Source organism: Pteropus medius, unplaced genomic scaffold (assembly GCF_902729225.1).
Source record: "Pteropus medius unplaced genomic scaffold, Ma_sr-lr_union100, whole genome shotgun sequence".
In the NCBI taxonomy this organism is placed as follows: domain Eukaryota; kingdom Metazoa; phylum Chordata; class Mammalia; order Chiroptera; family Pteropodidae; genus Pteropus; species Pteropus medius.
In genome coordinates, this window is record NW_024342470.1 from 3,077,804 (window position 1) to 3,103,953 (window position 26,150).

Below are 26,150 nucleotides of genomic sequence, written 5' to 3' on the forward strand. Positions count from 1 at the left end.
AAACACTCCTGAAAGATGATTAAGATTACTGGCAGCAACTTAGACGACAGCATCTTCAAGTTATGTGCAATTCCTAGTATTCCCTTCTTTCCGAAGTAATAAAGCACATATGATTGCAAGTTACAAAGAATATTATTATAGAGATAATATTGCACCCACTCTAAAATAAAATCATTTGTAAACTTTGGTACTTCATATAATTTTTATTAGTAACAATACTTATTTACAACATATTTTACAACCAAATGTGATCAAAAAGTGTGCTAAAACAAAGCAGTGAAAGAATCATTGTTCTTGAAAATCAAAATTACTGAACTGAAATAGAGATACTTAAGCACAATAAACAAAGTAATCACGTTTTGAAGGGCAACAAGTACACATGTCCAGAGCATAGGTTATATACATTAATAATAATTTGTAAAGTGCTCAAGTTTGCACTTTAAAGAATGCTTTTGTAAGCAGGAGTAATATTCTTATTTCCATTTCACAGATGAGGAAACAGGTTTGGAGAAGCTAACTGATTTGCATGTATCTGTTTTTTAAAATTTTTATTCCAGTTGTTTTTTCCTACTTTCTGCTTCATTTATTAATAGAATATAGAGTGTTCAGAATTAAAATAAGGTATAGTATTTGTTTAATGCCAATAAACCATTTAGGTGAGTCTGAATAATATAATCAAATCAGCTGTGGTGGTTAATTTTATGGGTCAACTTGCCAAGGCCCTGGCAAGTTCCCCTCTTTAATTCCCACCTCCACTTCCACCCCTGACCTATGGATGTTGCCGTCTCTCCTTAAGAACTGGATCTCTGAAGACGGGGCATCTCCTCCCACACGCTCGCGTTGCACACCTGGGGTATGGTCCGTGGCTCCACCTGGGGTGCGAACCCAGGACCTTCTGTGTGTAAAGCAGACATGCTAAGCACTATACTATGGAGCCACCCCTGAAGTTAACATTTAAATTGGTGGATTTTGAGTAAAGCAGATTACTCTCCATAATGTGGGTGGGCCTTGTCCAATCAGTTGAAAGCTTTAATAGAACAAAGACTGACTTCCCCAAATAAGAAGGAATTCTACCAGCAGATTGGCTTTAGACTCGAACTGCAACTCTTCCCTAAGTCTGAAGCCTGAAAGCCTATCTCCATTAGATTTTGGATTCACCAAGCCTCAAAAATCATGTTAGCCAATTCCCTAAAGAAATCTTACCCCTCGCCACACACACACATATCCCGTTGGTTCTGTTTCTCTGGAGAACCTTGGTTAACACAGTAGCTATTTGAAAAACTATTATGATCAGGTAGAGTTATCATTTTAGAGAAGCTGAAATTAATCTCATCCTCTTACTTTCTTTGGAAAATTGATGTTTAATTTAGAAAGCTGACCATTTAAAAAGAATGTCTGGTCTTAAGTAATTTTTAAGTGGAAGTGCAGGTGCAAGACATTTAAATGTTCCAGAGGGTGAGTTTAAAAGGCGAGGTGGCAGGTGACTTATACTGTTGCTCTGCCAGTGTGTGTATTCATATGTGCTGCAGTGGGATTCTGGTTCTGGATCATCTACTAACTTATTTGCAAACTTAAGCAATTTGGCATAGTAGAATTATAGAATTTTCCTAGAGATGTGTTATATGAGTACATTTCTCTTTATAAACCTTCGAGTTTCTCTGATGAAAGAAGCATCAATAATGATATGTACCAAGTATAAGGATGATGACAATAATAATCATAATGATAATAGTATTGCTTCAAAGCTATGCATTATTTTTCTGAGTAGGCCAAAACACTTTCCTTTGTCAGATCACAGTAACTTTAAGGGGGGATGGTAAGAGGTAGGTAATAGTATTATAATTCCAGATGATGCAACTGAGGCCTTCTGAGCTCTATAATTAGGGTTTTGCCCCTGAAGTTGCACAAGTCAAGGTCTAGAAACCAGGATGTTTGAATACCCTGGCCAAGTAGTTTCCCTTCTTTTAAATTTGTTTGCTTCATATGTTTCCTGGGCTGGGCACCCAGGATCTCCAATTCTCCTCCAGATTTAGGCAGTAAATAGAATTTTACTTGCTGTAAAGTACTAAATTCTTACCTTTCCTTGGTTTAAATGTACTCGGGTTGATAGTTACGTTTTATTGTGGCTGATTAAATAAAGGGTGGGGAGATTAAATAAAGGGTGGAGAGAAAACATTTGTGAACCACCAAGGAACTCAATACAGAAATCAATGATACCATGGTGAACCAATGCTGATCCAGTTACTCAATACTGTCTCAGAGACTTTAATCTTTGTCCCAGAGCGACGTACATCTCCATTTTCACATCCCTACAACTAAGCTCAGAGCCTGTCCATAGCTCCTCTCCCTTAGAAGAGAGAGTACCTAACAGAGTATACAAATCAACAAAATGTCTTGATTTTGAATGTAGAATGATAAACCAAGACACAGGATTGTCTTTTATTTTTAGTTAATTCATTGTATCCTTTTTTTCCTCTCAAGCATCATTTATACTAGCACTTCATATTTTGTTTTAGAGAGAGCTCTTATTCTCTTCCGAAGAGAATATTTCAAAAGTTTGTCTCCTTTCTGCATTCTTTCACTATGATTGCAAGCCAGAGATAAAATCCAGCTCGATCTGGGAACTAACTGGTGAAAAAGAGACTTAAGTAAGTACTACATATATTCAATAGTAAGTTCACTCACATCTTTCTGATTACAGCTCATCTTTCCACATCACATTAGAGCCAAAGGGCAAAAACATACATAGTCATGCACTGCTTAACCACAGGGATACATTCTGAGAAACATGTTGTTAGGTGATTTCGTTGTTGTGTGAACATCATAGAGTGTGCTTACACAAACACAAACCTAGATATACCCTACTATACACCTAGGCTATATTGTATACCACCACCATAAATGCAGTCTGTCATTGATAGAAACATCGCTATGCAGCGCATGACTATATAATGACAAACCAACAAATCAAAGGCATAAAGGAAAAAAAAGTATCAGAGTAATTTCTAGGTCCAAAGTCAAAATTTCTGAGAACTTGGAGAATTGAGAATTTGGGAAAGAGACAAAATATTTTTTATTTTTAATTATAGGAAAATAGAAAAAATACATAATTTTGACAATCCCTGATACGTTTAAAAGAGAGACAAGGGGGATCATGATCTATGATTACAAAATGAGCTTCTGACCTCTCAAAAAAAAAAACCAGAAGAGAATAGTAGAAATCAAAGGGTAAACATTTTTTCATGCATTCAAGAGTCAAGGGGACAACCGTGCAGGGCTATCTAAACAGCCACCCCTTTGCCACCATTACCATCTATAGACCAAAGGCAGTACACATTGAGAAATGAAGGCAACACTAATTTCTACTTCATGTCTATGTTCTTCCTAGCAGTGTCTGGCACATTGAGATCATTCAAAAAACATCTACTGAACTGTTAGTGTAGCAGAAGTAACAGAGGTCATTCCGCAACAAAGTTATGTGTCAACTCTAATAATAATTAACAAACACTGAGCACTTACTATGTTGCAAAGTACATTCTAAGTCTATGGCCATGCCACCCTGATGTGCCCGATCCTGTCTAATCTCGATCCTGTCTGATCTCGGAAGCTAAGCAGGGTCGGGCCTGGTTAGTACTTGGATGGGAGACCACCTAGGAAGACCAGGTGCTAGAGGCATAAAAAATTTTAAAAAAAAGGGATTGTCAGCTGAGAAGGTCCTTGCAATCTGTGAGGTCAATCAAGGATTGCCTTGCCTAAAAAAAAAAAAAAAAAAGGTATGTTCTAAATATTTTACATGTGTACACCAATCCTACCTAGGAGGTGGTTACTATTCTTTTTCATGGACAAAGCTGAGGCACAGAGACGTGCATATGTGTCAGAATCAAGATTTGAGACTAGGCAGTATGGATTCTAGAGCCCAAAAGCTATATCACCACTTATACAGCCTCAGGTTAACCAGAAAAGAGCCCCAGAGTAACTCCATGCTAAATTAAACCAGAGCTGGATATCTGCCTGACTGAAGAACCAAGAAGAGGAAGTGTGCCACTAGGTTGGGGAATTACAATAGATATTGGGAGTTGGCTGATAGTTAAGCCATGGGAATCAAGAAGAGCCTCTGCTAGTTTATAGAGTGAGGCAAACACCCACTCATACCCACAGCTTGGTTAGTGGATAGTGGAACGGTAGATTTCAGAACATCTTACCTTGTCTGGAGACAGAAATATCAAAAGCCAAGGACAAAAACTGACATGGAGGGGGCAGGGGTGGGTGCAGATGGATAGATCCAGGAGGCCAAGACTCAAAACCTGATGAATCCATTGTGGTGGCAGCATGCTTGAATTTAGGGAGTTACATTAAACTCTGCTCTTAAAAAGCCTTGCTCCTTTTGATTAGAGGTACAATATAAATACTAGCAAGTACTAATGAACATGGCTTTTTAAAAAACTACCTGTCTTAAATCAATTCTTTATGACAGAAAGTCTAGAAGGGAAAGTGATATATGAAATTTAGGTTGACTTGAATGGATTTTTTAATTTTACACAGTATAACAATCTCTCTAAGGGAGACAATTAGGAAGAAATGGTCATGGGTAGACAAGAGTAGAAAATGATTTTTTTTCTCATTGACTGAAGAGGCCTGCCATCATCCTTGGTCCAAATGCTACATGCAGATGAGTAGAAACTACATGTAGATGCACAGATAAATTGCTGATAGGTACCGTGTGAAAAGTAAAGGCAGCAGTTCATCCTAAAAAGGCCTGTTATCCCATTCATGTGCAATTTTCTCCAGGGCATAAATGTCAGAGACCTCAAGGAAGGAAGGGCACAAAGGAGGTGAGTGGCACCTAGGAGTTGCTCTAGGTGAGTGTTACCCTCAGATAGGCTGTAAAACAGATCTCATGAGCCTGGGCATTAATCAGCCTGCGTTAGAACAGAAGGATATAGTTTCTGAATTTAAATTTTTCTTTTTTGTAGTTTCTTTGTTGAACTTCTTTCTGGAATCCATGTTTTAATAAAATTCATTTTAAAAAAAACAAACTCTCATATGCACTAATGACACGGGAAATTACCTACTCTGTGCCGGGCACTGTGCTAAGGTGCTGGAAGATACCGTAATGAAGAAGACAGAAATGGTTTCTGCTTTCAAGTAGCTAAAAGTCTTTTGGGGAACACTGAAAAGAAATTAAAATGAGATATATAATGAAAGAGGAAGTATAAGTTGTATTAGTATTAGTGGAGAGAGCAATTAGACATAAACAGAAGAGAGGTTCTCAGTGGAAATAAATCAAAAGCCAAGATAAAAACCAAGAACTGTCAGGAATGGGTGGGAATAGAGAGAGATCCATGAAGCCAAGGAGATTTTATTTGCTTGACTTCAGCGTGTTTAATATTTCAGTTAGGTAAGGATTCTATTTTTTTCTAGGCCTTTGTCCAGAGTAGGAACATTCTTAAAGATTTGGTCTTTAAAGAATCCAGGCTCTTTAATTATTTTTAGAGATTAATTAAAATTGTTACACACAACAGGGCTATAGAATGTGGGAGATGGGGCTATTCTGAAGAGCTTGTAGCCTTCAATGGAGAGACAATGTATAAACATAGAAGAAATAAAAGATGGCTGTTAGGAGACTATAAATGAATAAAGCCTTACAGAAGGCAGAGGAAGATGCTATGGGCAGGCATCATGATGACATCATGATAGAGCTGTCTTATTTTGGAACTTGCTGGTGAGTGATGATATTCCAAGACAGTGTTTAGTGTACAAGATGAGTTTAAAATTAGACCAGGATTTATCAACCTTATCACTATTGACTTTTTGGGCCAGATAATTCTTTGTTATAGGAGGCTGTCCTGTGCTTATTTAGCAGCATCCCCGGCCTCTACTACATCTGGTAGCAACATTCTCCCTAGTTTTGAAAACCAAAAATGTCTCCTGGCATCATCTAATGTCTTTTGGGAGGCAAAAGTCATTCTCCAGTTGAGAACCACTGCATTAGACCCTGCTATCTATGTTGAGCCTGGCTGATGGCAGAAAGGAGGTTCAGCAATAAAAAAGAGATTCGGTAGCCAAAAATGGGTCAGCTATGATGAGATAAATAGTTAGCATCAAGATTACTACACATTCTATTATCTAGAAGGGGGGTCTTGGACTTCAGAATGCCAGGCAAAAACTTCCCTTTCAGTATGAGACATGGGGTGAGTTGTCCTTGAGACTAAATGTCTAATGATCAAGTCTAGAGAGCTATTTCTGGGCAAATTCCATACTAAATCTCACTCAAAGAGAAGATAAAGATCTGTCCATACAAATATTTATCAGGGATCTAAGGTACAATTGTGTCAACATATAGACGGGCAGGTTGAACCATGAAGCACTAGGGCTGGTAGGAACAAATGTGAAACTTCACTTCCTTTAGCTTTGGGCTTATTCACAGGTTGTAAGGAGCTGAACTTGATAACTTTCCTAATCCAAAGTTATGTGTATGAAATGAGGGAAGACATTTTAATGCTTTAATGAATGCTGGGTATCCTAAATGTGAATAAAATTTTATCCCTGTTCTTAAAGAATCTCACTCTAATAGAGCAGAAACAATGAACAACTCTAGAGTGTAATAAAATGTGATGTGAACAAAATGATATGAGTGCTGTTGGTTGATGCTCAAACCCTATTTAATCTGAAAAAGCTGGAGATTATAAGTGACATTTCCCAGACTCCTTTTCAGTTAAGATTCTAGATGTGATTCAGTTTGATGGATCTTGTGAGAAATGAATTTAGAATGGAGTCATGTCAAGAGTTAGTAAAGATACATGGGATCTATTTTGCTTGTGTGGATTTAGCAGAAGTGATGCATGTGATTCTGGAGCTAGGTTTCTTTAACAGTAGTAGCAGCAGCAGCAGTGTGAATGCGATTGTGGTGAACAACAGTGGCAGCAGCTTCCTACAGCAATGGTACAGTGAGAACAGTGGGTACAGTTCTAATTATGGTATAAATAAAGTACTTGCGAGGGCTGGAGGTCGTTCCAAAAAGTTGGATCTACAGCTTGCTCCTCTAGTCCTTTCAATGATTTTGTAAGCACTTGATTCCTTATTTTAAATCTCCTTTTACCTAAACTAGATGGGATTCTGTTATGCAACTGAAATGTTTTAAACAACTGACTTTCCAGGAAATGAGAATGGAGGATGAGCTATCTGACCTGGATGTATCTGAAGGTAGTGAAGATCTGGTTACTATTACTGGTAACTATGATTGCAAGCCAGGGGTAAAATACTAGAGACTGGAAGTCCATGATACACAGTGGAGAAACAGTATTTAAATTATTACCTGTGGATTGCTAAATGAGTAAACTGTAGATAGAGACCATCTCTGCCATCACATGGAGAGTCTCCCTGGAAGTAAACAGAGGAAAGCAGAGGAAGCAGGGCCAAGAGATGATGAGTCTTGGATGCAGGTCTATCCAGTAGACCATTCAGTTACATGGGAAAATATATTCCATTTTTGCTTTAAAAGATTATTATATGGGGTCATCTGGAATTAAGTGCCTATTCAAGGAATGGCTTTGGTGAACTAACTGGCTGCTGAGTTAGAATACTATGAAAGGCAGAAGGAATAGAAATAAGGGCAGGGATATTACTGGTTGTTTCTAACTGTGCTAGAAAACTTAAAGAAAATTGTAGACTCAAGATTTCAAATTTTCAGCATAGGGCATGTTTAGAAAACCAGAGGGTTTCTATCATTGCCCTAAAAACATACCTTATCTTTTGTAGGTCTAACACACCAACCAACAATTAGAAGCAGAATCTTCTTCAGTAAAACACCAAATTACTACAGAGGTAGAATTAACAGCCTTGCTTGATCTCTGATGTGGAAATTAGGGTACTGACTGTAAAAGAATGGCACTCCAAAAATGGTATCCTATACTGCCAAACTCCATTGAATGTCCCTTGCCTGCAGAAGCAGCTCCCTTCCTCTGCTGAGGCTGGTTTTACCTTTCTTGAAAATCTTATGGTAACCAGTATCTAAGAATGCCCCAGTGATTCACACCTCTTAGTATTAAATGCCCTGGTGTAGTTCCCTATGTGAAATGGTTATCATTTTTCAGTTGCTAAGTTTTGGGCAGTTTGTTACACAAAAATAGATAATGCAAGTCTCATCTTACACAAGGATATCAACTTCTCTCCTTTCCTCCCCTGGCTCCTCTCACTAACTCCAAACCTATAAATTGAGTCAGACCCCAGCATGTTCTAGGGGACCAATTACAAAGTAAATCTGGGAAGAGAAAAATTACATGCTAGAAGAATGGCAAGATTAGCAAAAACTGAATTAGCCAGGACCTGGAGAATATGTGTAGGAATAGATTCTGAGGGTGTAAGAACAAGGAAAGAATTTATTAATGAGGGCATTTACCAGATATTTGGGAATCAGTGTACTGAACTCTAGTTTGGGAAAACAGAGGCCTGACTAGAAACAGTACTAAGAGTAATAGCCTTTACCCATTTCCTAGTCATGGGGAGTTCACAGATCCAGGAGCTCTTGAAAACAGAGTATGCTGGGTACCTTTGCAAGAAGACCTTGTGATAACATCAAAAGAATGTATAAATCTTTCTCTCAACCTTTCTCCAAAAGGTTGCTAGGGTAAATCTATTTGGAGTGTGTGGGAGTGGGGGGAAAGGACATCTTGACCTTTAAGGTATTATTGGAGAATGGTGGTAATCCCCGTGACCCCAAATACCATGTACACAATACCCACTGGTTATATATCCCCACCATCCAGTAGCAACTGGCTTTTAGGACTCTTGAATGGTCTTTTGAAGACTTAGTTCTAGTGTCAGCAGGGAGGGAATACTTTCCAAAGTTAAGGTGTTGTCCTATAGCAGAGATCAGCAAATCATAGTCTGAGGGCCAAACTTTGTCTGCATCTCATTTTTGTACGGCCTTTAAGTAAGGGTCTTACACTTGTTAAGGATTATAAACAAAAAGAATATTTGACAGACAGCATATGTGGTCTTTAAAGCTTGGAATATTTCTATCTGGCCCTTTACAAGGAAGTTTGCCAACTCCTGCCCTACAGCATTATGTGCTATGAACTAACAACACGGAGTGCTGTTTCTCCCTTATCTACAATACATGAGCTGGGGAACCCAGGAGTGAAATTGATACCTCTCACCAATATACATAGTGACCCACTGATAAAATGTTCTACTTTCTATTCCCACGACTTTGAGCTTTAACCACTTACAGGTCTTAGTATCAAAGGGAGAAATGCTCTCCCCAGAAAGCTCAACAATGGTTCCACTTAACTGGAAGTTTATACTACTAGGTGATTATTTGGGGCTTTTGTGACATTGGAACAATTGGAAGAAATAGAGGTTACACTGTAGGTTGGGATGATTAATTCTTGGTATCAAAGGGAAATCTGATTTCCCCTACATAAATGGGAGCAAGGATGAAAATGTCTAGAACCCAGGGGATGCTTTGGATCACCTTCTAGTATTGCCATGTACAGTGTTAAAAGTTAATAAGAAACTATAGTAATCCAATTCAAGGAGTACTACCAAGGACTCATTCTTTAGGAATGAAGATTGCCACATCATGTGAGAACCTCAAACAGCCGTGGATGCTGGCAAAATATGGAATAGATGACGACAGAAGGATATTGTAAATAGAGCCTCAAGATCAGTTGTAGAATGATGTAGTAATTACTCATCTCTTTTGTTCTGTTTTGTATATATTTATGTATGTTAATCATTCTCATTGACCTGTTTTCCCTCCAGTTTATGTAAGGCATTTTTTTTAGTTAATAATATTGTAAGTTATTTTTATAATTATATAAGATGTTAACATTAGAGTAAGCTAGGTGACAGGCATTTGTGTTATTTTTGCAACTTTCCTGTGTCTAAATTCATTTCAAAATAAAAAGCTAAAAAAAGCACAATTATCATGAATACAGAATATATAATTTAGAAATACATAAAATGTGAAGTTTTAGATATTGCCAGACAATAAAAAAATAAGGTACACTTACATAATGTTCAAACTTTTTAAAAAAAAATACAAATGACATTATTTCTTCTAAATTAAACTAGTCATACAAGGAAGTTTTCTTCTAGTATTTCTTCAGTTTTGTTGCCCTAAAATCCTCTCTTATCTCTTCTTTGGAATCTCTAGATTTATCTTGTTTCTAATGTTTCTTAAATCATCTCTCCCCTGATATCTTTGTTCTTTTGGAACAATTCTTCAGCTTATTCTTCTAGTTTTGCTAATTTGCTCTTCATCAAAGTCCATTTGCTGTTTAGACCATCTTTTAATTTTAACAATCTTTAACTAGTTCTTTTATATAAAAGTTAGATGCAATATTCTCTCATATTCCTTTGGGGATATTCTGTATATTAAATTAAAAAAAAGAAACCATGTAAGGTGCTCAGAACAATGCCTGACATCACACACACTACTCAGTAAATAATTATAACTACTTCCAAGATCCTCTTCTGTTTGTTCTAATAACTATTTGCTTGGGTGTTCATTTGCTGATTGGTGTCACCCTTTCATGGTATTGATCTTCCATGGGTATTTGGTGGTTCGTGATTTTGTTTTCATCTTGGTATTCCTTGTTCTCTGTGCATGATGCTGTTTCTGTTCATCACAGTTTTCTCTGGAGATCGTGAGGGATAAATGTAATCTTGGACAGGGCATGCCAGTGGCTAATATTCTAGGTGTGAAATTAGGATTCCTTTCCTGGATGTAGCCACGTGGGATACTACCTGGCTTATCTGCCCAAAGTTTCCAGATTCACTGTGCCAGCCTAGGAGCAAATACCATTCCAGGGTATCCTTAGTTTTGAAGGGTGAAGCCAACCCAGCCAGAGGTTTCACATTCCATTCCTCAAATAGTTACCTTTTATGGTTGCTCTAATACATTATGCCCTTCTCCCACCCTTACCCCCTCAACTCTCTGTATCCATTGCCTCTGAGCTTGAACTTAAGTCTGACTCTTGCTCTGCCTATGTGATTCCATCTGTTCTCTGACTTTAAGAGAACCCTTAAATTCCAAATCTGCTGGTAATCTTGGGCCATGCTTGCTTTTTCTTTTAATAACAGATCTGTGTCTTAGTCACCTGGTAAACTCGGATTCATGTTTCAAGACTCAAAGTATTTTTTTCCTCTTCTTTGATTCGTATTTCTTTAACCGTATTTTTTCTCTGAGCTTACATAGCTCCTGCATACACCTTTGTTATTTAAAAATGTCTATGTCCTCTTCTAATAAACTGTGAATAAATTAACAAATGAAAGATATGCTTTTCAAGTCTATTAAAAACACCAGAGTGTCCACAAGATTATTTTCCTTAGATGGTCTTGCTGAGAGGTAATTCGTACTTTGTTTTAAAAAAATGAAAATTCTGATATAACGAAAAATTGGGATTTATAGTACCATGGACCAAGAATAAAAAAAAGTTTAACTTGTTCTATCTATGAAGAAAATGATTAGAATGAACAATCCTAGAAAGATCAGTTGGGATGGAGATGGCTTATTCTACCCTAGAGAAAAATGGATTAACACTTTATTCTACACAAGTTTATGCTAACTCTTCATTATTCCTATGTATTCATTTGGAGAAGTAATAGATGGAAACACTGTGGGCTTTGTAGTCTGGCAGACGTGATTTGGAAACTCAAGTTTGCTACTTATTAGCTTTGTAAAACTGGATAAGCAACTTGAACACTCTGAGCCTGAGAGAGGCAGCCTTCTAAAATGGCTCACAGTGATCTCTGCCTCCTGGTATTCATGCCTTTGCATAATACTCTCTTCTGAATGTGAGCTACATATAATGTTATAGTGGTTTATTTTATTTTTTAATAATCAACAGTTTATTTCTCACATTTCCTTTAGAGGCTGGGAACTCCGAGATCAAGGTGCCAGCAGATTCAGTTTCTGTTGAGAGCCTGCAATCCTGGTTCACCAGAGACTTGCTTTTCCTTTCCAAAATTAGATTTTATAAAAGTTTGTGACTTCTTACTGACACTCTCTCACTTGCTCACTTTGATGAAGCCAGCTGGCATATTGTAAGCAGTCTTACAGGGGGCTGATCTATAGTCATTCAGGAGAGGCACAGGTGACTTGAACTTGCTATTGATGTCTGAAGGGGGTGAGAATCATAGATACAACTTCACTTTCTTCTCAGAATTGAATTAAATTGTAGGACACTCAGTCAGTGTCCACTGAGAATTGGAGAACTGCTTGTTGTTTTTGAAAAATATACTGGAAAAACAGAATCATTTCTCCTTTACAGAAAAAAAAAAAAATCAAGGGTCAGAGAACTTAAGTACTTGTCCAGGGTTCTATAAAGAAAGTTTCAGAGCTGAGATTCAAACCTAGTCTTTTTCCATCATCATTTTAATGCAACTCTTATTTAATGAAGAACTATTAGGTGTCGGGCATTATTCTAGGTCTTGAGATTACAGAGGTGGATAAGTTAAGTCTCTGCCCCTATAGAGCTTGTAGTTCCCCTTATACTATAAAATTGGAAATAAGGATTTGAAATTTTTATTAATTCTATCTTTCCTATGTTTATTCTGGATTAGTGTGTTTTTAATACTTTAGGACTTGGAAATACAATGTTTACTTTATCATTAACTTTGTCCTGATTTAAGTAAATTTCACTAGCCATGATGTAATACAAGGCAGAGCATGGTTTTGTGTTTCAGTATTTGACTAGCTAAATACTAGATAAATGCTCCATACATATACCAAACAATTCTTCATTGATTTTTCATAACAAGGTTTGTGTCTTGGACTTCAGGCCTTTGTTTCATAAGCTCTATTCATTTCTCATGTTTTGGCATTAAGTTTAGTTGATGAAAGTCTGCTATTTACCTTGAGCACAAAATTAAGCAAAAATAGGCTAGTTTATTAGTGTTGCACAATTTAAGTAGTGCTGGACTTATTTGATGCTTGCAGGAATACTGTGAGATCCTAATTGGTAGTCAATTTCTTGTGAAGACTCAGAACTTCAAGTCCAAAGCAGACTAGAGCTCTATGTTGTATGTAACTAGACACTGAAGCCTTGAGAATAGCTTGTTTTCTAGAACAAGCACACAGTTTGACTGTCAGAAAAAAATTTGTTTCCAAAGCCTTTCTGAAAAAGGATGTTGGCTTAGTTCCTGATGACACCTGTCTGCTTTATTTATGGTGCTTTGATATACAGTAGTCCCCTCTTACCCGAGGTTTCACTTTCTGCAGTTTGTTACCCATAGTCAATTACGGTCTGAAAATATTAAATTTCTCCAACCATCGACACTGTCTACTTCTGACATCTAACCATCAATATCATCATGGCTCCAGGATCCAGGATCACCTGAAGCAGATGATCCTCCTTATAACATATCATCAGAAGGTTAAAAGTAAACTAATGCTATGTCACAATGCCTGTCATTCGCCTCACTTCCCATCACATAAGCATTTATCATCTCACATTATCACAAAAAAGGATGACTATAGTACAGTAAGATATTTTGAGACCATATTCATATTTTATTACAGTATATTGTTATAATTGTTCTATTTTATTATATAGTCGTTAACCTCTTACCATGCTTAATTTATAAATTAAACTTTATTATAGGTATGTATGTAGGAAAAAACTATATACATATAGCAGCTTCAAGCAACTACTAGGAGACTTAAAATGTATTCTCACATAAAGGGGGACTACTGTAGGTATATTTAATAAAAGCTGTGATGGGTACTTAAAAAGTGAATTGCTGTTAAAACAGATGCATTTTAGAGCGATTTTCACTGCTGCCTCTTGAAATAGGTGCTTGGTTGAGGAAAAAATGGTGAATGAACGTTGCTGGGGGCTTTTTAAGAACTCTAATAAAAGCATTTGAGGCTTTGACAATATATGATGACGTTTTACTTCTTATAAGAGATGATGTCTAACCTTTCCATTTACACATATAGAATAGCAAAAATAACATTTTGCATTTTAAAAATCCTTTTCTAAACCAAAAGTACCTCATAAGTGTTAGGCAATTAATTCTTCCATAGCTGTTACATGGTTATATAACCTACTGCAAAATTAATTGCCTAACACTTATCAAGTGTTCTGGAAAAGGACATCCAGAGACATTTTTAAAATACTTATTAGCATGGAGAAAAGCCTTGGCATAAAATCTGACTCTGTCAACCTAGTGTTGTAGCATTCAGACCAGAATTCCCCTTTCATATTTTGGGTAGGGAGCTAGTGCTACTTCTTTACATGAAGTCTTAAAATCATCTGGAAGTTGAAAAATCAAGTTAAAAAATAATTCTAACAGTGAAATTTCCAAAGGCTGCATCCTTTTTACTCCTCTACTCACTAAGAATTCTGGGATTCTCTTCCTTGAGGACAGAGTGTTGGGGAAGAGTATAGCAGCAAAAAAGACATAGTGGCAGCAGCCAACTTGAGTTACTAGAAGAGGCTTGGAGACTCAGTATTTATCCATTCACTTGATTAAAAACATACTAAAAGCCAAATTTGGACATTTTTATAGACCATGGGCCTTTGTTTGATTGATGCACTATATTTCCTTATTACAAAAGATAATCACCATTAAAATGTGCATGCTTCCAAATTTAGATAGATGTCAAATTTGTGCCACAAAACAGTGCCAACAAGGAGTCCAGTGTGGTCCTGTATGGAATGAAAAGAGGCCCAACATTCCCTGCTCTCAAGAATGGAGATGGAGAATCTTTCAACATGTGTATTTTCCAAAGTGGAGTCTCTAAAGTTCTGAGCCTCCTTAGAAGTAACGAAGGCCCAGTATTGTCCAAACTTTGAGCTCTTCAAAAGAAAGGGTCTTATCTGGGTGGATATTATATTACAATAGCTCTTCCCTAAATGCCCTCACATGTTTATAAACACCCCATGGAGGTAACCTAATCCCTACCCTTCTGTTTGAGAACCAGGACGCCTTTCCATTGTACTTAAAATCTAAACTACTTATGTTAGCTGTTAACACTCTATCTGGTTCCTACCTACCTCTTTTGACAACTTCTATCATGCTCGTAGTGCTCTATTCCAGACATACTAATCTTCTATTCCTCAAACATACCATAGTCTTTCTGTATCAGGGTGTCTGTACATGCCTTCTATCTGGAATATTCTTTCCCCAATCTTCATTTGATTGGCTCCTTATCACTCAGGCTTCAGCTCTCCTTCTTGAAGAGACCTCAAATTAACTCAGTTAACACTCCTCAGTACTCGGACATTAATCTGTTTTAGTTTTTTTCATAGCACTTAATAGTTTGTTTTTCCCGCTGGAATGTAAATTCTTTGAGAATAATGACACCTTTACTCATTTTTCTCAGTATTATTATGGATTTAATCTAAATTCGCCATTTCTTTTAGCATGTCTATAGACTTTTAGGAAGGTAGAGTAAATGTAGGAATTTAGATCACCACCTTTAAACTGAAGTCCCAACTTGTTTGAGGAAAGGTTATTTTGCTCAAAGGTATTTGTCATGAAAGTCATGCTGACTGCAACGTGAAATTTTGTTTTGTCAACACAACTCTTCTGAGAAGTTAAAAGAATCCTTTAAAGAACTTTACAACTTTGATAGAAAGCAAATTTTAAGATACTACTAAAAAATTTTAAGATACTACTACTTTAACTACTACTAAAGTAGAAGACTACTTTAACTATTTCTGGCCGATTATTTCCCCTACAAAATAACTTATTAAACCTTTAAAAAATTTTATCATATTTATCAGGGTCTTCAAGAAATTAAAAGAAAATGATCAGATTTGTTTTCAAGGTTAATTTCTAATTTCAATTATATACCTGATTTCATAATTAGTTCAGCCTAAGCCACTAAGTAAAATCCATGTATTATCAAGTTGTTCCACTAAGAGAAATAAATGGCATTGGATGATATCTAATAATGTCAAGATATGCACTGATTTTGCTTCTGGTCTATAAAATATTATCAGAGTTTTGAATGGTAACACTATGGTAGATGGCTAAATAACCAGAGATCAGACTCAGTTTGGGATGGTACTCATCTCATCACTGCAGCTAAGTTTACCAATAAATTTCTAGTTTTCTATTGCTTTCTCCTTAGACTACTGTTAGTTAAGATGATTTTGCCTATGGTAATAGAAAACCCAATATAAACTGTCTTAAACAATAGAGGGCATTGACTGGCCTAGGCAACAAAAAAAATTAAATGCAGGATAGCGATCAAGTGTTGTTCAATCAAGGCTTTCATTTAGTTTCTTACTAATCATTTTGGCTCTGTCTTCTATGTGTTGGCTTTATTCCCATGCTGATAGCTAGAGCTGCAACAATTCCAGGTCTCTCAAGTACACAGGACATTTATCTCTTCATTAAGAGTGAGAAAACATCTTTTCTCAAAGCCCCTATAATACTGCCCTTGCTTTTCACTAGCCTGTACTGGGTCACATGCTATTCCTGTGGCCAGAGTAATACTATGCCTTAATAGGCGTAGTTCCAGGTTCCTGAACAATTTTTTTAAGAGCAATGGCATTACACTCACCAATGATTTTCATACAATGATCATAACCCAAGAATGAATCATGAAATTATCTTTGGGTCTTAATCATTTTAAAAAATTAAATAGATTTGAGATTACATTACAAATATGGTTAGTACTATTTTATGAAACTTTGATGTTCACACATATATACACCTGGATAATGTAAAATCTGTTTCTTATTGTGAGTTGGGATCAAAAAGTTTGAAAGCTACTATCTTAGACAAAACTCCCAAAGCTGGAGTGGGGTTAGCTTTGTAAAAGAAAATCAGGGTACGATTTGGGAGAGGAAAAGAAATGCTGTGGAAATAGCAATTTCCACTGCAGCCTGCTTGCCACTTTAGTTATTATTTAATCTACACTAAATGTTAATAGTCATAACATTTTAGTTTTTACAATTTTTTTTTCTAATTTTCAAAATATACCTCCTCCCTTCTGAAAAAGCACTTCATTTCTCCCATCAAGTATCCATGACAAAACAATTTATTACACGTTATCATTTGGTTGGTGGAAAGCTTGGCTTCTAAGAAAAAACACTTATTTCAAATAATTGAGCACATCTTGCCATCACCCTCATCTTTATTTAGGTTTAAACTTTATCTTATTTTACAAGAACTTCAGGACCCATTCTAGTTCAATTCCTTTCATTTAATAAATGAAGAAACTAAGGCCTAGAGGGGATGAACTTATCTAACGTAATTAGTTGCAAAACCAAGTCTCTTGACACCTGCTTCAAAATTATTTCCATTATATTAATTGTGTAGTTGTACTAATTTTAAAAGATGAAAATAACAAACATGCATGTTTCAGGGGCACCTAGATTTATATAACTGATGGATTCTTTCAAGAGTTGTAGGTGAATTGTATTTTGAGGAGTAAAGTTGCATTTTTAAGGCAACAGGGGAGCTTATTAATGTTGCTTTTGAAGTCTTTGAAAGGCATATAATAGTTACTGCCTTATTCATTTAAGTGGGGCTAAGGATTTTAAAGCTAATTTTCATATTATAGTATGAACTGTATTACAATTCACATCGATACTTTACCCTTTAAGCTAGGGAATTCAATTCACTGAGCACTTTTTATGTGATTAGACATTTGCTAAATCCTATGAATGATCCAAAAGAAGTGGGAAAGTCCTTTTGGATTGGTCACATTAGGGGAACTTTACTATTTCATACACAAGCAGAAGAGTAGTGGGCATTTGAGGGTGCCACAAAAATATTTGGTTCCCAAATATCTGTTCTATTATTAAGTAGAATGCCACCCATTTCTTCCCTAAGAGTTTTTGCTTTTGTATGAAAGGGTTTGTCAGAGGCTTCCCTCTAGTTCCAGATAGAGCCTCTAGTATCTGAAGCCTTAGGAAACACTGGCAAAAGAATAAACAAAGGGCTTTCTAAGTACAAAAGAAAAGGAGCGTGACAGTGCTCAAGACTTAGTTTGCTTTGGTTTTATTTAAAGGCCAATTCTGGTAGGGTTTAAACATAAAGAAAAATAAACTTCTTTGGAGATTCATTCATGCTAACTACAGTAGGTTAGGGTAATCTGAAGTTGCTGCCTGGAACTAGACTCGCCTAACATCTAGCAGTTACCAGACCCACCTTCAGGTGCTAAAAGTCCATTCTCGTTTAGCCATGCAAAGTATTCATAGGTTTGTCCTGATAGGTTATAAAACAGGTTTGCAGTTGGTATCAAGAACCAAGTTGCGTAGGGTCAGCACTGAAGAGATCTAGTAGCAGATGGCAGGGTCCCAGTCAACAGACTTTAGTTTAAATGCAGGAATCCAGACTTTCAGAGGTTAGTAAGGGAAACTGGAAAGCACAAGAGGTCTTCTATTTCAAGAGACTGACATCCTGGACAGATGACCTAATCAAGGGCGCAGGTACAGTAATCCCATAAGGGATCCAGTTATCAAACTTGAGGTTATCAGCCCGATGTAGACATTATGGCATTATACATGCTTCTCATACTAGGGTAGATTTAATTCTGGGATTAGTTGACAAAAAGTATTGCATGTATGAATTATTATGATGAATCTTTTTGAAGAATTAATTTTACTTGACAGCAATTTAACTCCCATTTTTACATACTTTTCTATTAAAATAAGTAGTCATACTTTGAGGGAGACAGCAAATTTTGGTTGAATCTAAAGAAAAAAACACTGAATTTCAAAGAAATATCCAGATTTTAGTAGGAAGTTTTAGCTATATTCCGAAGTCACTATTTGATGCTCTTAGAAAAATGTGAAAGGCAGTAACTGCATAAAGTACTATCTTTAGAAAAGACCCAAACTAAGTTCTGTTATTGTGTGACCCTGGGCAAGTTCAAAAATTACCTAATCTTTTAGGATTGTTGTAAAGATTATAGATGACATATAGGCTCTTAATGACAAAGGGGAAAAAAACCTGGACTAGAAATGCTTAATCTTGCTGCCTCAGGCTAAGTCAGGTCCTATCTCCTGGAAGGCCGTTGAATTTCCAGAAAAAAAATCTCAAGACTAAAATGAGTGTGGAGTGAAGATTAACTGAGACATAGTTGGATATGGCAGGGAACTAATATATGTTGTACATCCATTCCTGATCACCTACATTTAGTTTTTTTATACATTCTCGTTTAATCTTAATAACAATCCTTCAAAGAAGCCATAATTATAAGCTTACAGATGAGATAACAGAGGTTCAGGAATGTTCAATTGCCAAATATTAAACAGCTAGTTGAGCAGTGGAGCAAGTACCAAACCTAGTGATTCTACCACACACCGCCTTAGTAAGGGGAGGTACTCCTACTCCCCGCAATGGGAGATAGGTTTGGATAAGTAAGATTAAATAATGGCTATCTGCAGTAGCTCTTAATTACAAGAATAACACAAAATATTTAACACTGAGTTGAGCTGTGTTGTGTGATGTGATGCAGGAAGAGAAGCCTTGAGACAGGAATGTCAGAAAATTTTCATAGTATTCTAAGAATAAATTGATACAAGTTTCAAGTCTAATCATCTTCAAGTACGGTAATGCCTCATTAATTTAGACTACATTGTATGGAATTTGCAAAAGTATATATAGGAACTGAGGAACAAAGGAAATATCTGAAAATGTCCTTAATACTTCCTCCCCTAAGAGTTTAGTGTGAATCAGAGCTGTGACATTCCTTAGTGACTTCTGTCCAACTTCTACGTAAGAGTAACTGAGCCAAAAAAAAAAAATAGCATTCTGTAAACATGCAGAATATACAAATATAAGCCACAATGCCCTATTCCATTTTTTGATGTTCCCCTTCACCAATATTATTTCCTTTATTGAGCATCTACTTCAGTAAAGCCTTTTGCCAATAATGGAGACAGAGCTGGATAAGACCCTGTAAGAGCTCAGTCCAATTACACTGGGTATCATGAGACTACCAGGCAGTTCATAGTTGAAACAGACACAAAAATAAGGCCAAAATAGAAAGATATAAAGAATGAAAGTACCTATGATAAATTAAGTCGTGTTGCAAAGTAAACAGGAATTGGTCAGGAAGCAAAAAAGGGAAGGAATAGTTTGAGACCTGAAAGCATGAAACAGTGTAATATGTAGGTTTAAGGAATGGAAAGAAAATCTATGTGACTGGCAGGCTACAGGAGAGGAATGGCTCGAAAGATTGGTACACATTAGATCCTAAAGAGGTTATGTTATGCTAAGGAATTGAGACTTTATCTTATGGATCAACATTACCCACGGTTATGACCAGGGAATCCTTTGAAATTATAATGTGAAGAAATACCAATAATACATGTTTAAATTTTTGGTTATTTTCTTAAAACCTAAGAAATATAAAAAATTTGAGTAATTTTATTTAAAACCCCAAAATGCCAGAGATAAAGTAAATCATCTTTTATTTTCATCTTATATTTGGTTATCAAGAAACATGCAAATCCCTTCAATTTTAATGAGAACAGTGCTTCTGTGTCTTTTTATCACATATCCGCTTAATATTAGGAGTAATGTTGCTGAGTCGGATTCGCATATGAGGTGCGGCATCAAGTCTTTTCCTATATTTTGTTTTTGTTGCAGCATAATATGAAAATCCTGTTTCACAGAGGTGCATTGTAGCAAAAGGAAGAAGTACACGAACTGCACGCCTTGCAATGCTTGGGTACTCTTGAATTAGGCTACTCCAAAAATCATTTAGAGAAAGTTCACTGAAATTTTGTTTCACTTGAGAATCAGATGTTAAATCAATCAGACTCTCATAGTCCCGTGCTACTAACGAGGCTGGTTTAACAGTTACTGTAAATGGATTTCTAACCCAAGCATTATTGTCATTTGTTACAGGAAAATATTTTAACAGAGTAGAGCGCAAACCCCTTAGGTGCTGCACAATGGCACTGCAAATATCTCTGTCAACTGTAGAATTAATTTCAGTCAAAAAGTCACTGAGTGTAGGAAAACAATCAAAGTTTTCTTCTTCTACAGATGAGGCCCAAAATTCCAATTTTCTTAACAATGATGACATTTTATCAAATACTGTAAAAACTGTCACATTTTTTCCTTGCATTGACAGATTAACCTCATTTAATTTAGTAAAAATATCTGCTAGATATGCAAGTCTTAACAGCCAAGATGAATTTGTTAAACAATCAGATAATCGAAAAGCAGAATCCATGAAGACCAATAGTTCACGACGAAGCTCAAAAAGTCTTACAAGGACTTTACCTCGGGAAAGCCACCTCACCTCTGTATTTAGAAGTAGTGCTGTGTGCTGGGCACCCATTTCTTCACATAAAATTTTTAGTAGTCTGGACTGATGTGGTCGAGCTTTAATATAATTGATGATTTGTACTGCCTGATCTAGCACATTTTTCAGAGAAGTAGGCATTATTTTAACTGCTAGTGCATGTCTATATAATAGGCAGTGACTACTGGTGCTTTCGGGAGCCACAAACTTTATCAAGGTGACGGCCTCAGCAATTTTCCCGTCCATTGCCCTAGAAGCATCACTACAAACATCAACACATTTCTCCCATTCAATTTCATGTTTCTGCATAAAACTGTCGATGCAGTTGAAAATTTCTTTACCAGTAGCATTACTTTGCAAAGATTCACATAAGAGTAGGTCTTCCTCAATAGATTTATTAAACCGATAACGAACAAACACAAGCAGCACAGCAAGTCCTGAAACATCAGCTGACTCATCTAGTTGTAGAGAAAACCCATCACAAATTTTCAGTCTACAAACAAGCTCTTCTTCAATGTCAGCAGCTAGATCCTTAATTCGACGTGCAACGGTACTGTTTGATAGTTGTACTGCATCTATTTTTTTACTGTATTGTTCATCAAACATCCGCATCACAACATCTTTTGCACAAGGCTTGATAAGCAATTCTCCAATTGTGTGAGCCTCTCCACTGAGGGCTATGTGGTAACTTACATTGTATGATGCCTCTGTAGCACTTTCATTATCTGTATTGACAATTTTAGGTGTTGGGGGTTTATTATTTTCAGGTGAATCAAGATGTTGCTTGAAAAAGCTTATGTCTTTGTCTTTATATGCAGCATGTTTAGTTTCCAAATGTCTTCGAAGCTTACTAGGGGCCAAAGAGCTATTTGATAAAATTTTCTTACATAACACACATTGAGCATGAGGTGCATCTCTATTTCCAAAGTAAGTAAATCCAAAAGACAAGTAACTTTCATCATATTTTCTTCTTTTTGGTTTCTTACTAAATGTTGTTATTTTGTTGGAACTGGACATAAATTTGACCCTGGAAAGCTCACCTTCTGATTTTTTAGAAACTGAAGGCTGTAACTGTTCATCTTCACTTTGTAATATTCCAACTTTTTGATCATTTGATTCAGACACAATTTGATAACAAAAAGATTCTACTTCTTGTTTAAGACTTCCTTGTTTCAGCAACAGATCCATAGGCAATGTATTTGTGGTACAAAACATGGTTAGTTTAGAATAAACATTGAGTATCAAAAATGTGTTGAAATTATAAGACAGGATACATAGAAGACGAGCAATCATCAAAGAGATGATATATAGCAACACATCAGTTAATTTGTAAAGGCTGCCTATGCATCAATGCGCAGATGGAACATCACACGTTCGTGTATCAGGTGATCTCTCATGCGACTTCCTGGTGCTCTCAGGTATGGCACACCTTTTCTTAAAGGTAGATTATCACATAAAAATAAAAGCTATAGAAATGAATTTAGTAGTCTTAAACTTATATTTTAAGATAAACTTCAAAAAACTACTGTTAGCACCTTTTCCTTGGAATACTTATTAACTTAGAGAATACTAATATTCTATAAAACATAATTTGGGAACCAGTGGGCTAAGAAATAATGAAAACTTGATAAGTGTATTTTTAAGGGAGGGACCCTGAAGAATACGTCTCATGGGAGGGGTTAGCAAACTTCCTGTAAAGGGCCATATCGTAAATATTTTTGACTTTATGGGCCATATGGTCGCTGTTGCAACTCCTCAACTATGTAGTTGCAGCATGGTAGCAGCTATAGACAAAACGTAAAAGAATGGGCACAGTTGTGTTCCAATAAATTTCTATTTACAAAAAAAAAAGACAACGTAAGCCTTAATTTACCAACCCGTTCTCATGGTCACTTGGAATCTCTTTTATCTTTCTGATGCCTATTGCCATTAGATACATTCATTGTTGATACTATTATACATCTTAAGGCTTCTTTCAGGGCTAGCAACTAATGAGCTGTATTAAAAATGCACAAACAGTTCAAAGTTTTGGAAGACACAGAACTCTATTGTATCCTAAAAACTGTGTGCTAACATTGAAAAATAAACCATAGACCAAAAAAGTTACCTACTATTTCTCTGGACTTAAAAAACTACATAAATATTTATATTATTCAAATTAAGACTCGTTCAAAGTAATGTATATTTACTGATTACTCATCTCATTAAGCTATACATGAAGACCTAACCAGGACCTAAAGAAAACATAAACTCTCATTTTAATAGGTTTATTTTTAATAGGCATAATTAAAAGGAAGGGTAATGCAGATTTTAGGACCTCCAAAGAATACTACTAGCTTTATAAGTTAAGGCATACGAATTTATTGTCTATCCAAATATAGCTACTTTTGATTTAAACTTTATGATATGGCTACAGAGTAAGCTGTAAGCTTTGTATTCTCATGTTAGATCCTGAATCAAAACGGTTTTCCTATTAATAGCTAGAGGGTAAGATACCTGAAATGAGGAGTACTCCCTTCTGCAATCACACTTTCCACCTTGGCAGCTTGAAATGCAGACTCTTCAAAAGAATAAAATTAAGGGATGGGGTGGAAGGGGAGTAACCAAGAGCCTAGAATGAGAAAAATTAAAATTAGACACTGCAAAAGCAGCACTATCTATAACCCTCTAAGATGACCATCTATTGCAATTTATTTTAGATCCAGGCAGTGCGAATGATTTTTCATTGCAATGCAGATCTTGGACTGAAACAGAAGATGCTTAACACAGTAAAAACGCTAATATTTTCATCCTGATAATTTCATTGTTGAGATGTTTACTCACCCACTGACTTCACAGAATTACATTAAAAACTTTCGAAAACTAAATCTAACTTTTAGAAGTAAAGTCACACTTTAATATCTCTAAAATTAAGCACTGAAAGTACTCTAAAATGGAAGCAATCTATACAAGTGTACATGAAACATGCCTTTTGCTATAACCATTTTTGTACCCTCAACAACCAATTTCCAGGTCACTAATGTTTACTGAGTGGTGATCATTGTTTACAATGTGCCAGTAAATGCTAAATCCCTCATAACTGCTCATTTAATCCTTAAAACAAACCCGAGAGTCTGGGACTATCAATAACTCCACTTCAGAGATGAACGAATAGACACAGAGGTTAAGTCACCTTGTTAAGTTAACAAAGATATCTTTTAAGTGAATAACTACGCACATATGCTGAGCCCATATGACTAGCCATCATTTGTGTGTCCCTGACTCTTTAATCTCCCAAGTATTAAAATATCTGGTACCAGGATGGTGCACGGAGAAATGGGTTACAACTGCCAGAAAGTTGAGAGTCTCAAACTGGCTGCAGCAGAAGGCCCAATTTCGCCATTACAGGGAGCAAAAGATCTAGTAGATTATCTTTCCACAGTCCCTATTTGGATTTAGCAACAAGAGAACTTCGTGGAACTGCTGGATGACCTAAACGATTAGGATCCCTCTTCTCTGCTGCAAGAGGAGGACACGACGGAGTTGGAAGCTTGGTTTCAAGGAAGGAGGGGATCATTCTCTCCCCTTTAGAGTGCTTCCCCAAATCTCTCGAGGACAAAGACCCTGGACTCCGTAGAGAGTAAAGTTTCTATTCCACTCCCTAAAATGGGAGAGAGTGACACCTCATCTTTTGTCTCTTCCAGTTTAACTGACAGGTAGCTCAATCCATTCACCCTCACCTTCGGGCGGTTCCTGCTTTGAACAATACCCGTAGAGGCAGGAAGGCTGGGTAGTAGTACAGTTCTTTCGAAAGCCTAGGCAGGAGGTGAGTATAAACACCCCTTCCAGCACCTAAGTGCGTTCTGAAACGGTCAACTCGATGTGCGCCCCGGGCCAGCCATCCATACCTCTACCTTGTCACAGGTGCGCAATACCCGCAGACCGCCACATCTGGGGCTCGTTTCCTGTCAGAGCCCGATCTCGCCTACACAACTCTTTGCTCGCGTCCCAGGGCGGTCGTCTCGGCTAACAACCACAAAAACACGCCTCAGTACCCAACGCTATCTTTCTACTTCATCTCCATCAGTGATGGAGAGAACGGCCTATGCTGCGGCTGGGCTGCAGAGCAGCGCCGCGGTCCCCAGATGAGCCTGCGACCGCCATTTTACACAGCTCAAAGCAGCGGCCATTTCAGAGCGCACCACTCAGCCGCCGTGGCGGCTCTGGTCCTCACCTTCACCGAGGCCTGAACAGGGTCAAGAGCCAGTCGTCGCAGACTGGGGTGAGGAGGGAGGAGGGAGGAATGAAAAATAAAACAGAGGAAAGAAGGATTCGGGGTCAGGGTGATGCTCTCAGGTCAGGGATACCGCCTGTGCCACCTCCATAAAGATCCGATTCGCGGCTGGCGCGGTCGCTCGTCTGAAGATAAATTTAGCACCCTGGGGCAACCGAACTTACAGCGTCCGTGAGCGACTCCTCCCCTGCCCAATCAGCGCTAGAGTTGCTCACCGCCACCAATCGGCTCTGAGCTGTGGGGCGGGACCAAAGGAAAGGACCAAGCTCGGTTGAGGCGTGGCCCAGCCGCCGCGCTAGGTTAGTGCAAGCCAGCTGGTTCCAGCTGTGAAGCAATTGTTTTTAAACTTCGCTGCGCCTGAGTCAGCCTAGGTGCTCGTTTAGAATGCAGATGTCTGAGTCTACCGGCAGCTGGAGTTTGTGACCCCGTAGGGCCGGACTGGACTCGAGAAATCTGCATGTTCATAGGCTCTGGCGCTCTGTCCAGAGGGCGGTGATTTGAGTAGATTCGCAGTGCCACGAAGGTGCGCGCAGAGGCTGGGCAGCTGGTGCTTTCACGACCTCTTTGTTCCCCGAACCGCACCCCAGGCCCAGGTTACGCAACTGTCTCCTCTTTTCCTTGTTTTCCCACTGGAATTGGGGCAGA

The 26,150-nt window shown here is 37.3% G+C and overlaps 1 protein-coding gene and 1 pseudogene across 5 annotated transcripts; one reads left to right on the plus strand and one right to left on the minus strand.

Annotated features, from left to right (window-relative positions):
- Positions 1–3,541: 3,541 nt before the first annotated feature.
- Positions 3,542–3,675, plus strand: LOC120603282 (uncharacterized; annotated as a pseudogene).
- A 16,698-nt stretch (positions 3,676–20,373) lies between these two features.
- On the minus strand, positions 20,374–25,902 carry ZBED5 (zinc finger BED-type containing 5). 5 transcript variants are annotated; one of them, XM_039863608.1, is made up of 3 exons: positions 25,670–25,902; positions 23,729–23,843; positions 20,374–22,661 (listed from the first exon to the last, which is right to left on the minus strand). In XM_039863608.1, exon 3 carries the CDS (start codon positions 22,523–22,525, stop codon positions 20,441–20,443), a length of 2,085 nt encoding a protein of 694 aa, XP_039719542.1. In that variant the 5' UTR covers positions 22,526–22,661; positions 23,729–23,843; positions 25,670–25,902; the 3' UTR covers positions 20,374–20,440. The 5 variants fall into 5 exon arrangements, with proteins under 5 accessions (XP_039719542.1, XP_039719541.1, XP_039719539.1 ...); XM_039863607.1 differs by having other exon boundaries at positions 25,446–25,902; XM_039863605.1 differs by having other exon boundaries at positions 20,374–22,666; positions 25,670–25,897.
- Between the last annotated feature and the right edge of the window lie 248 nt (positions 25,903–26,150).

Excerpts from the sequence above, each read along its gene's own strand:
- ZBED5 (XM_039863608.1), bottom strand. The coding sequence starts at position 22,525 with ATGATTGCTCGTCTTCTATGTATCCTGTCTTATAATTTCAACACATTT.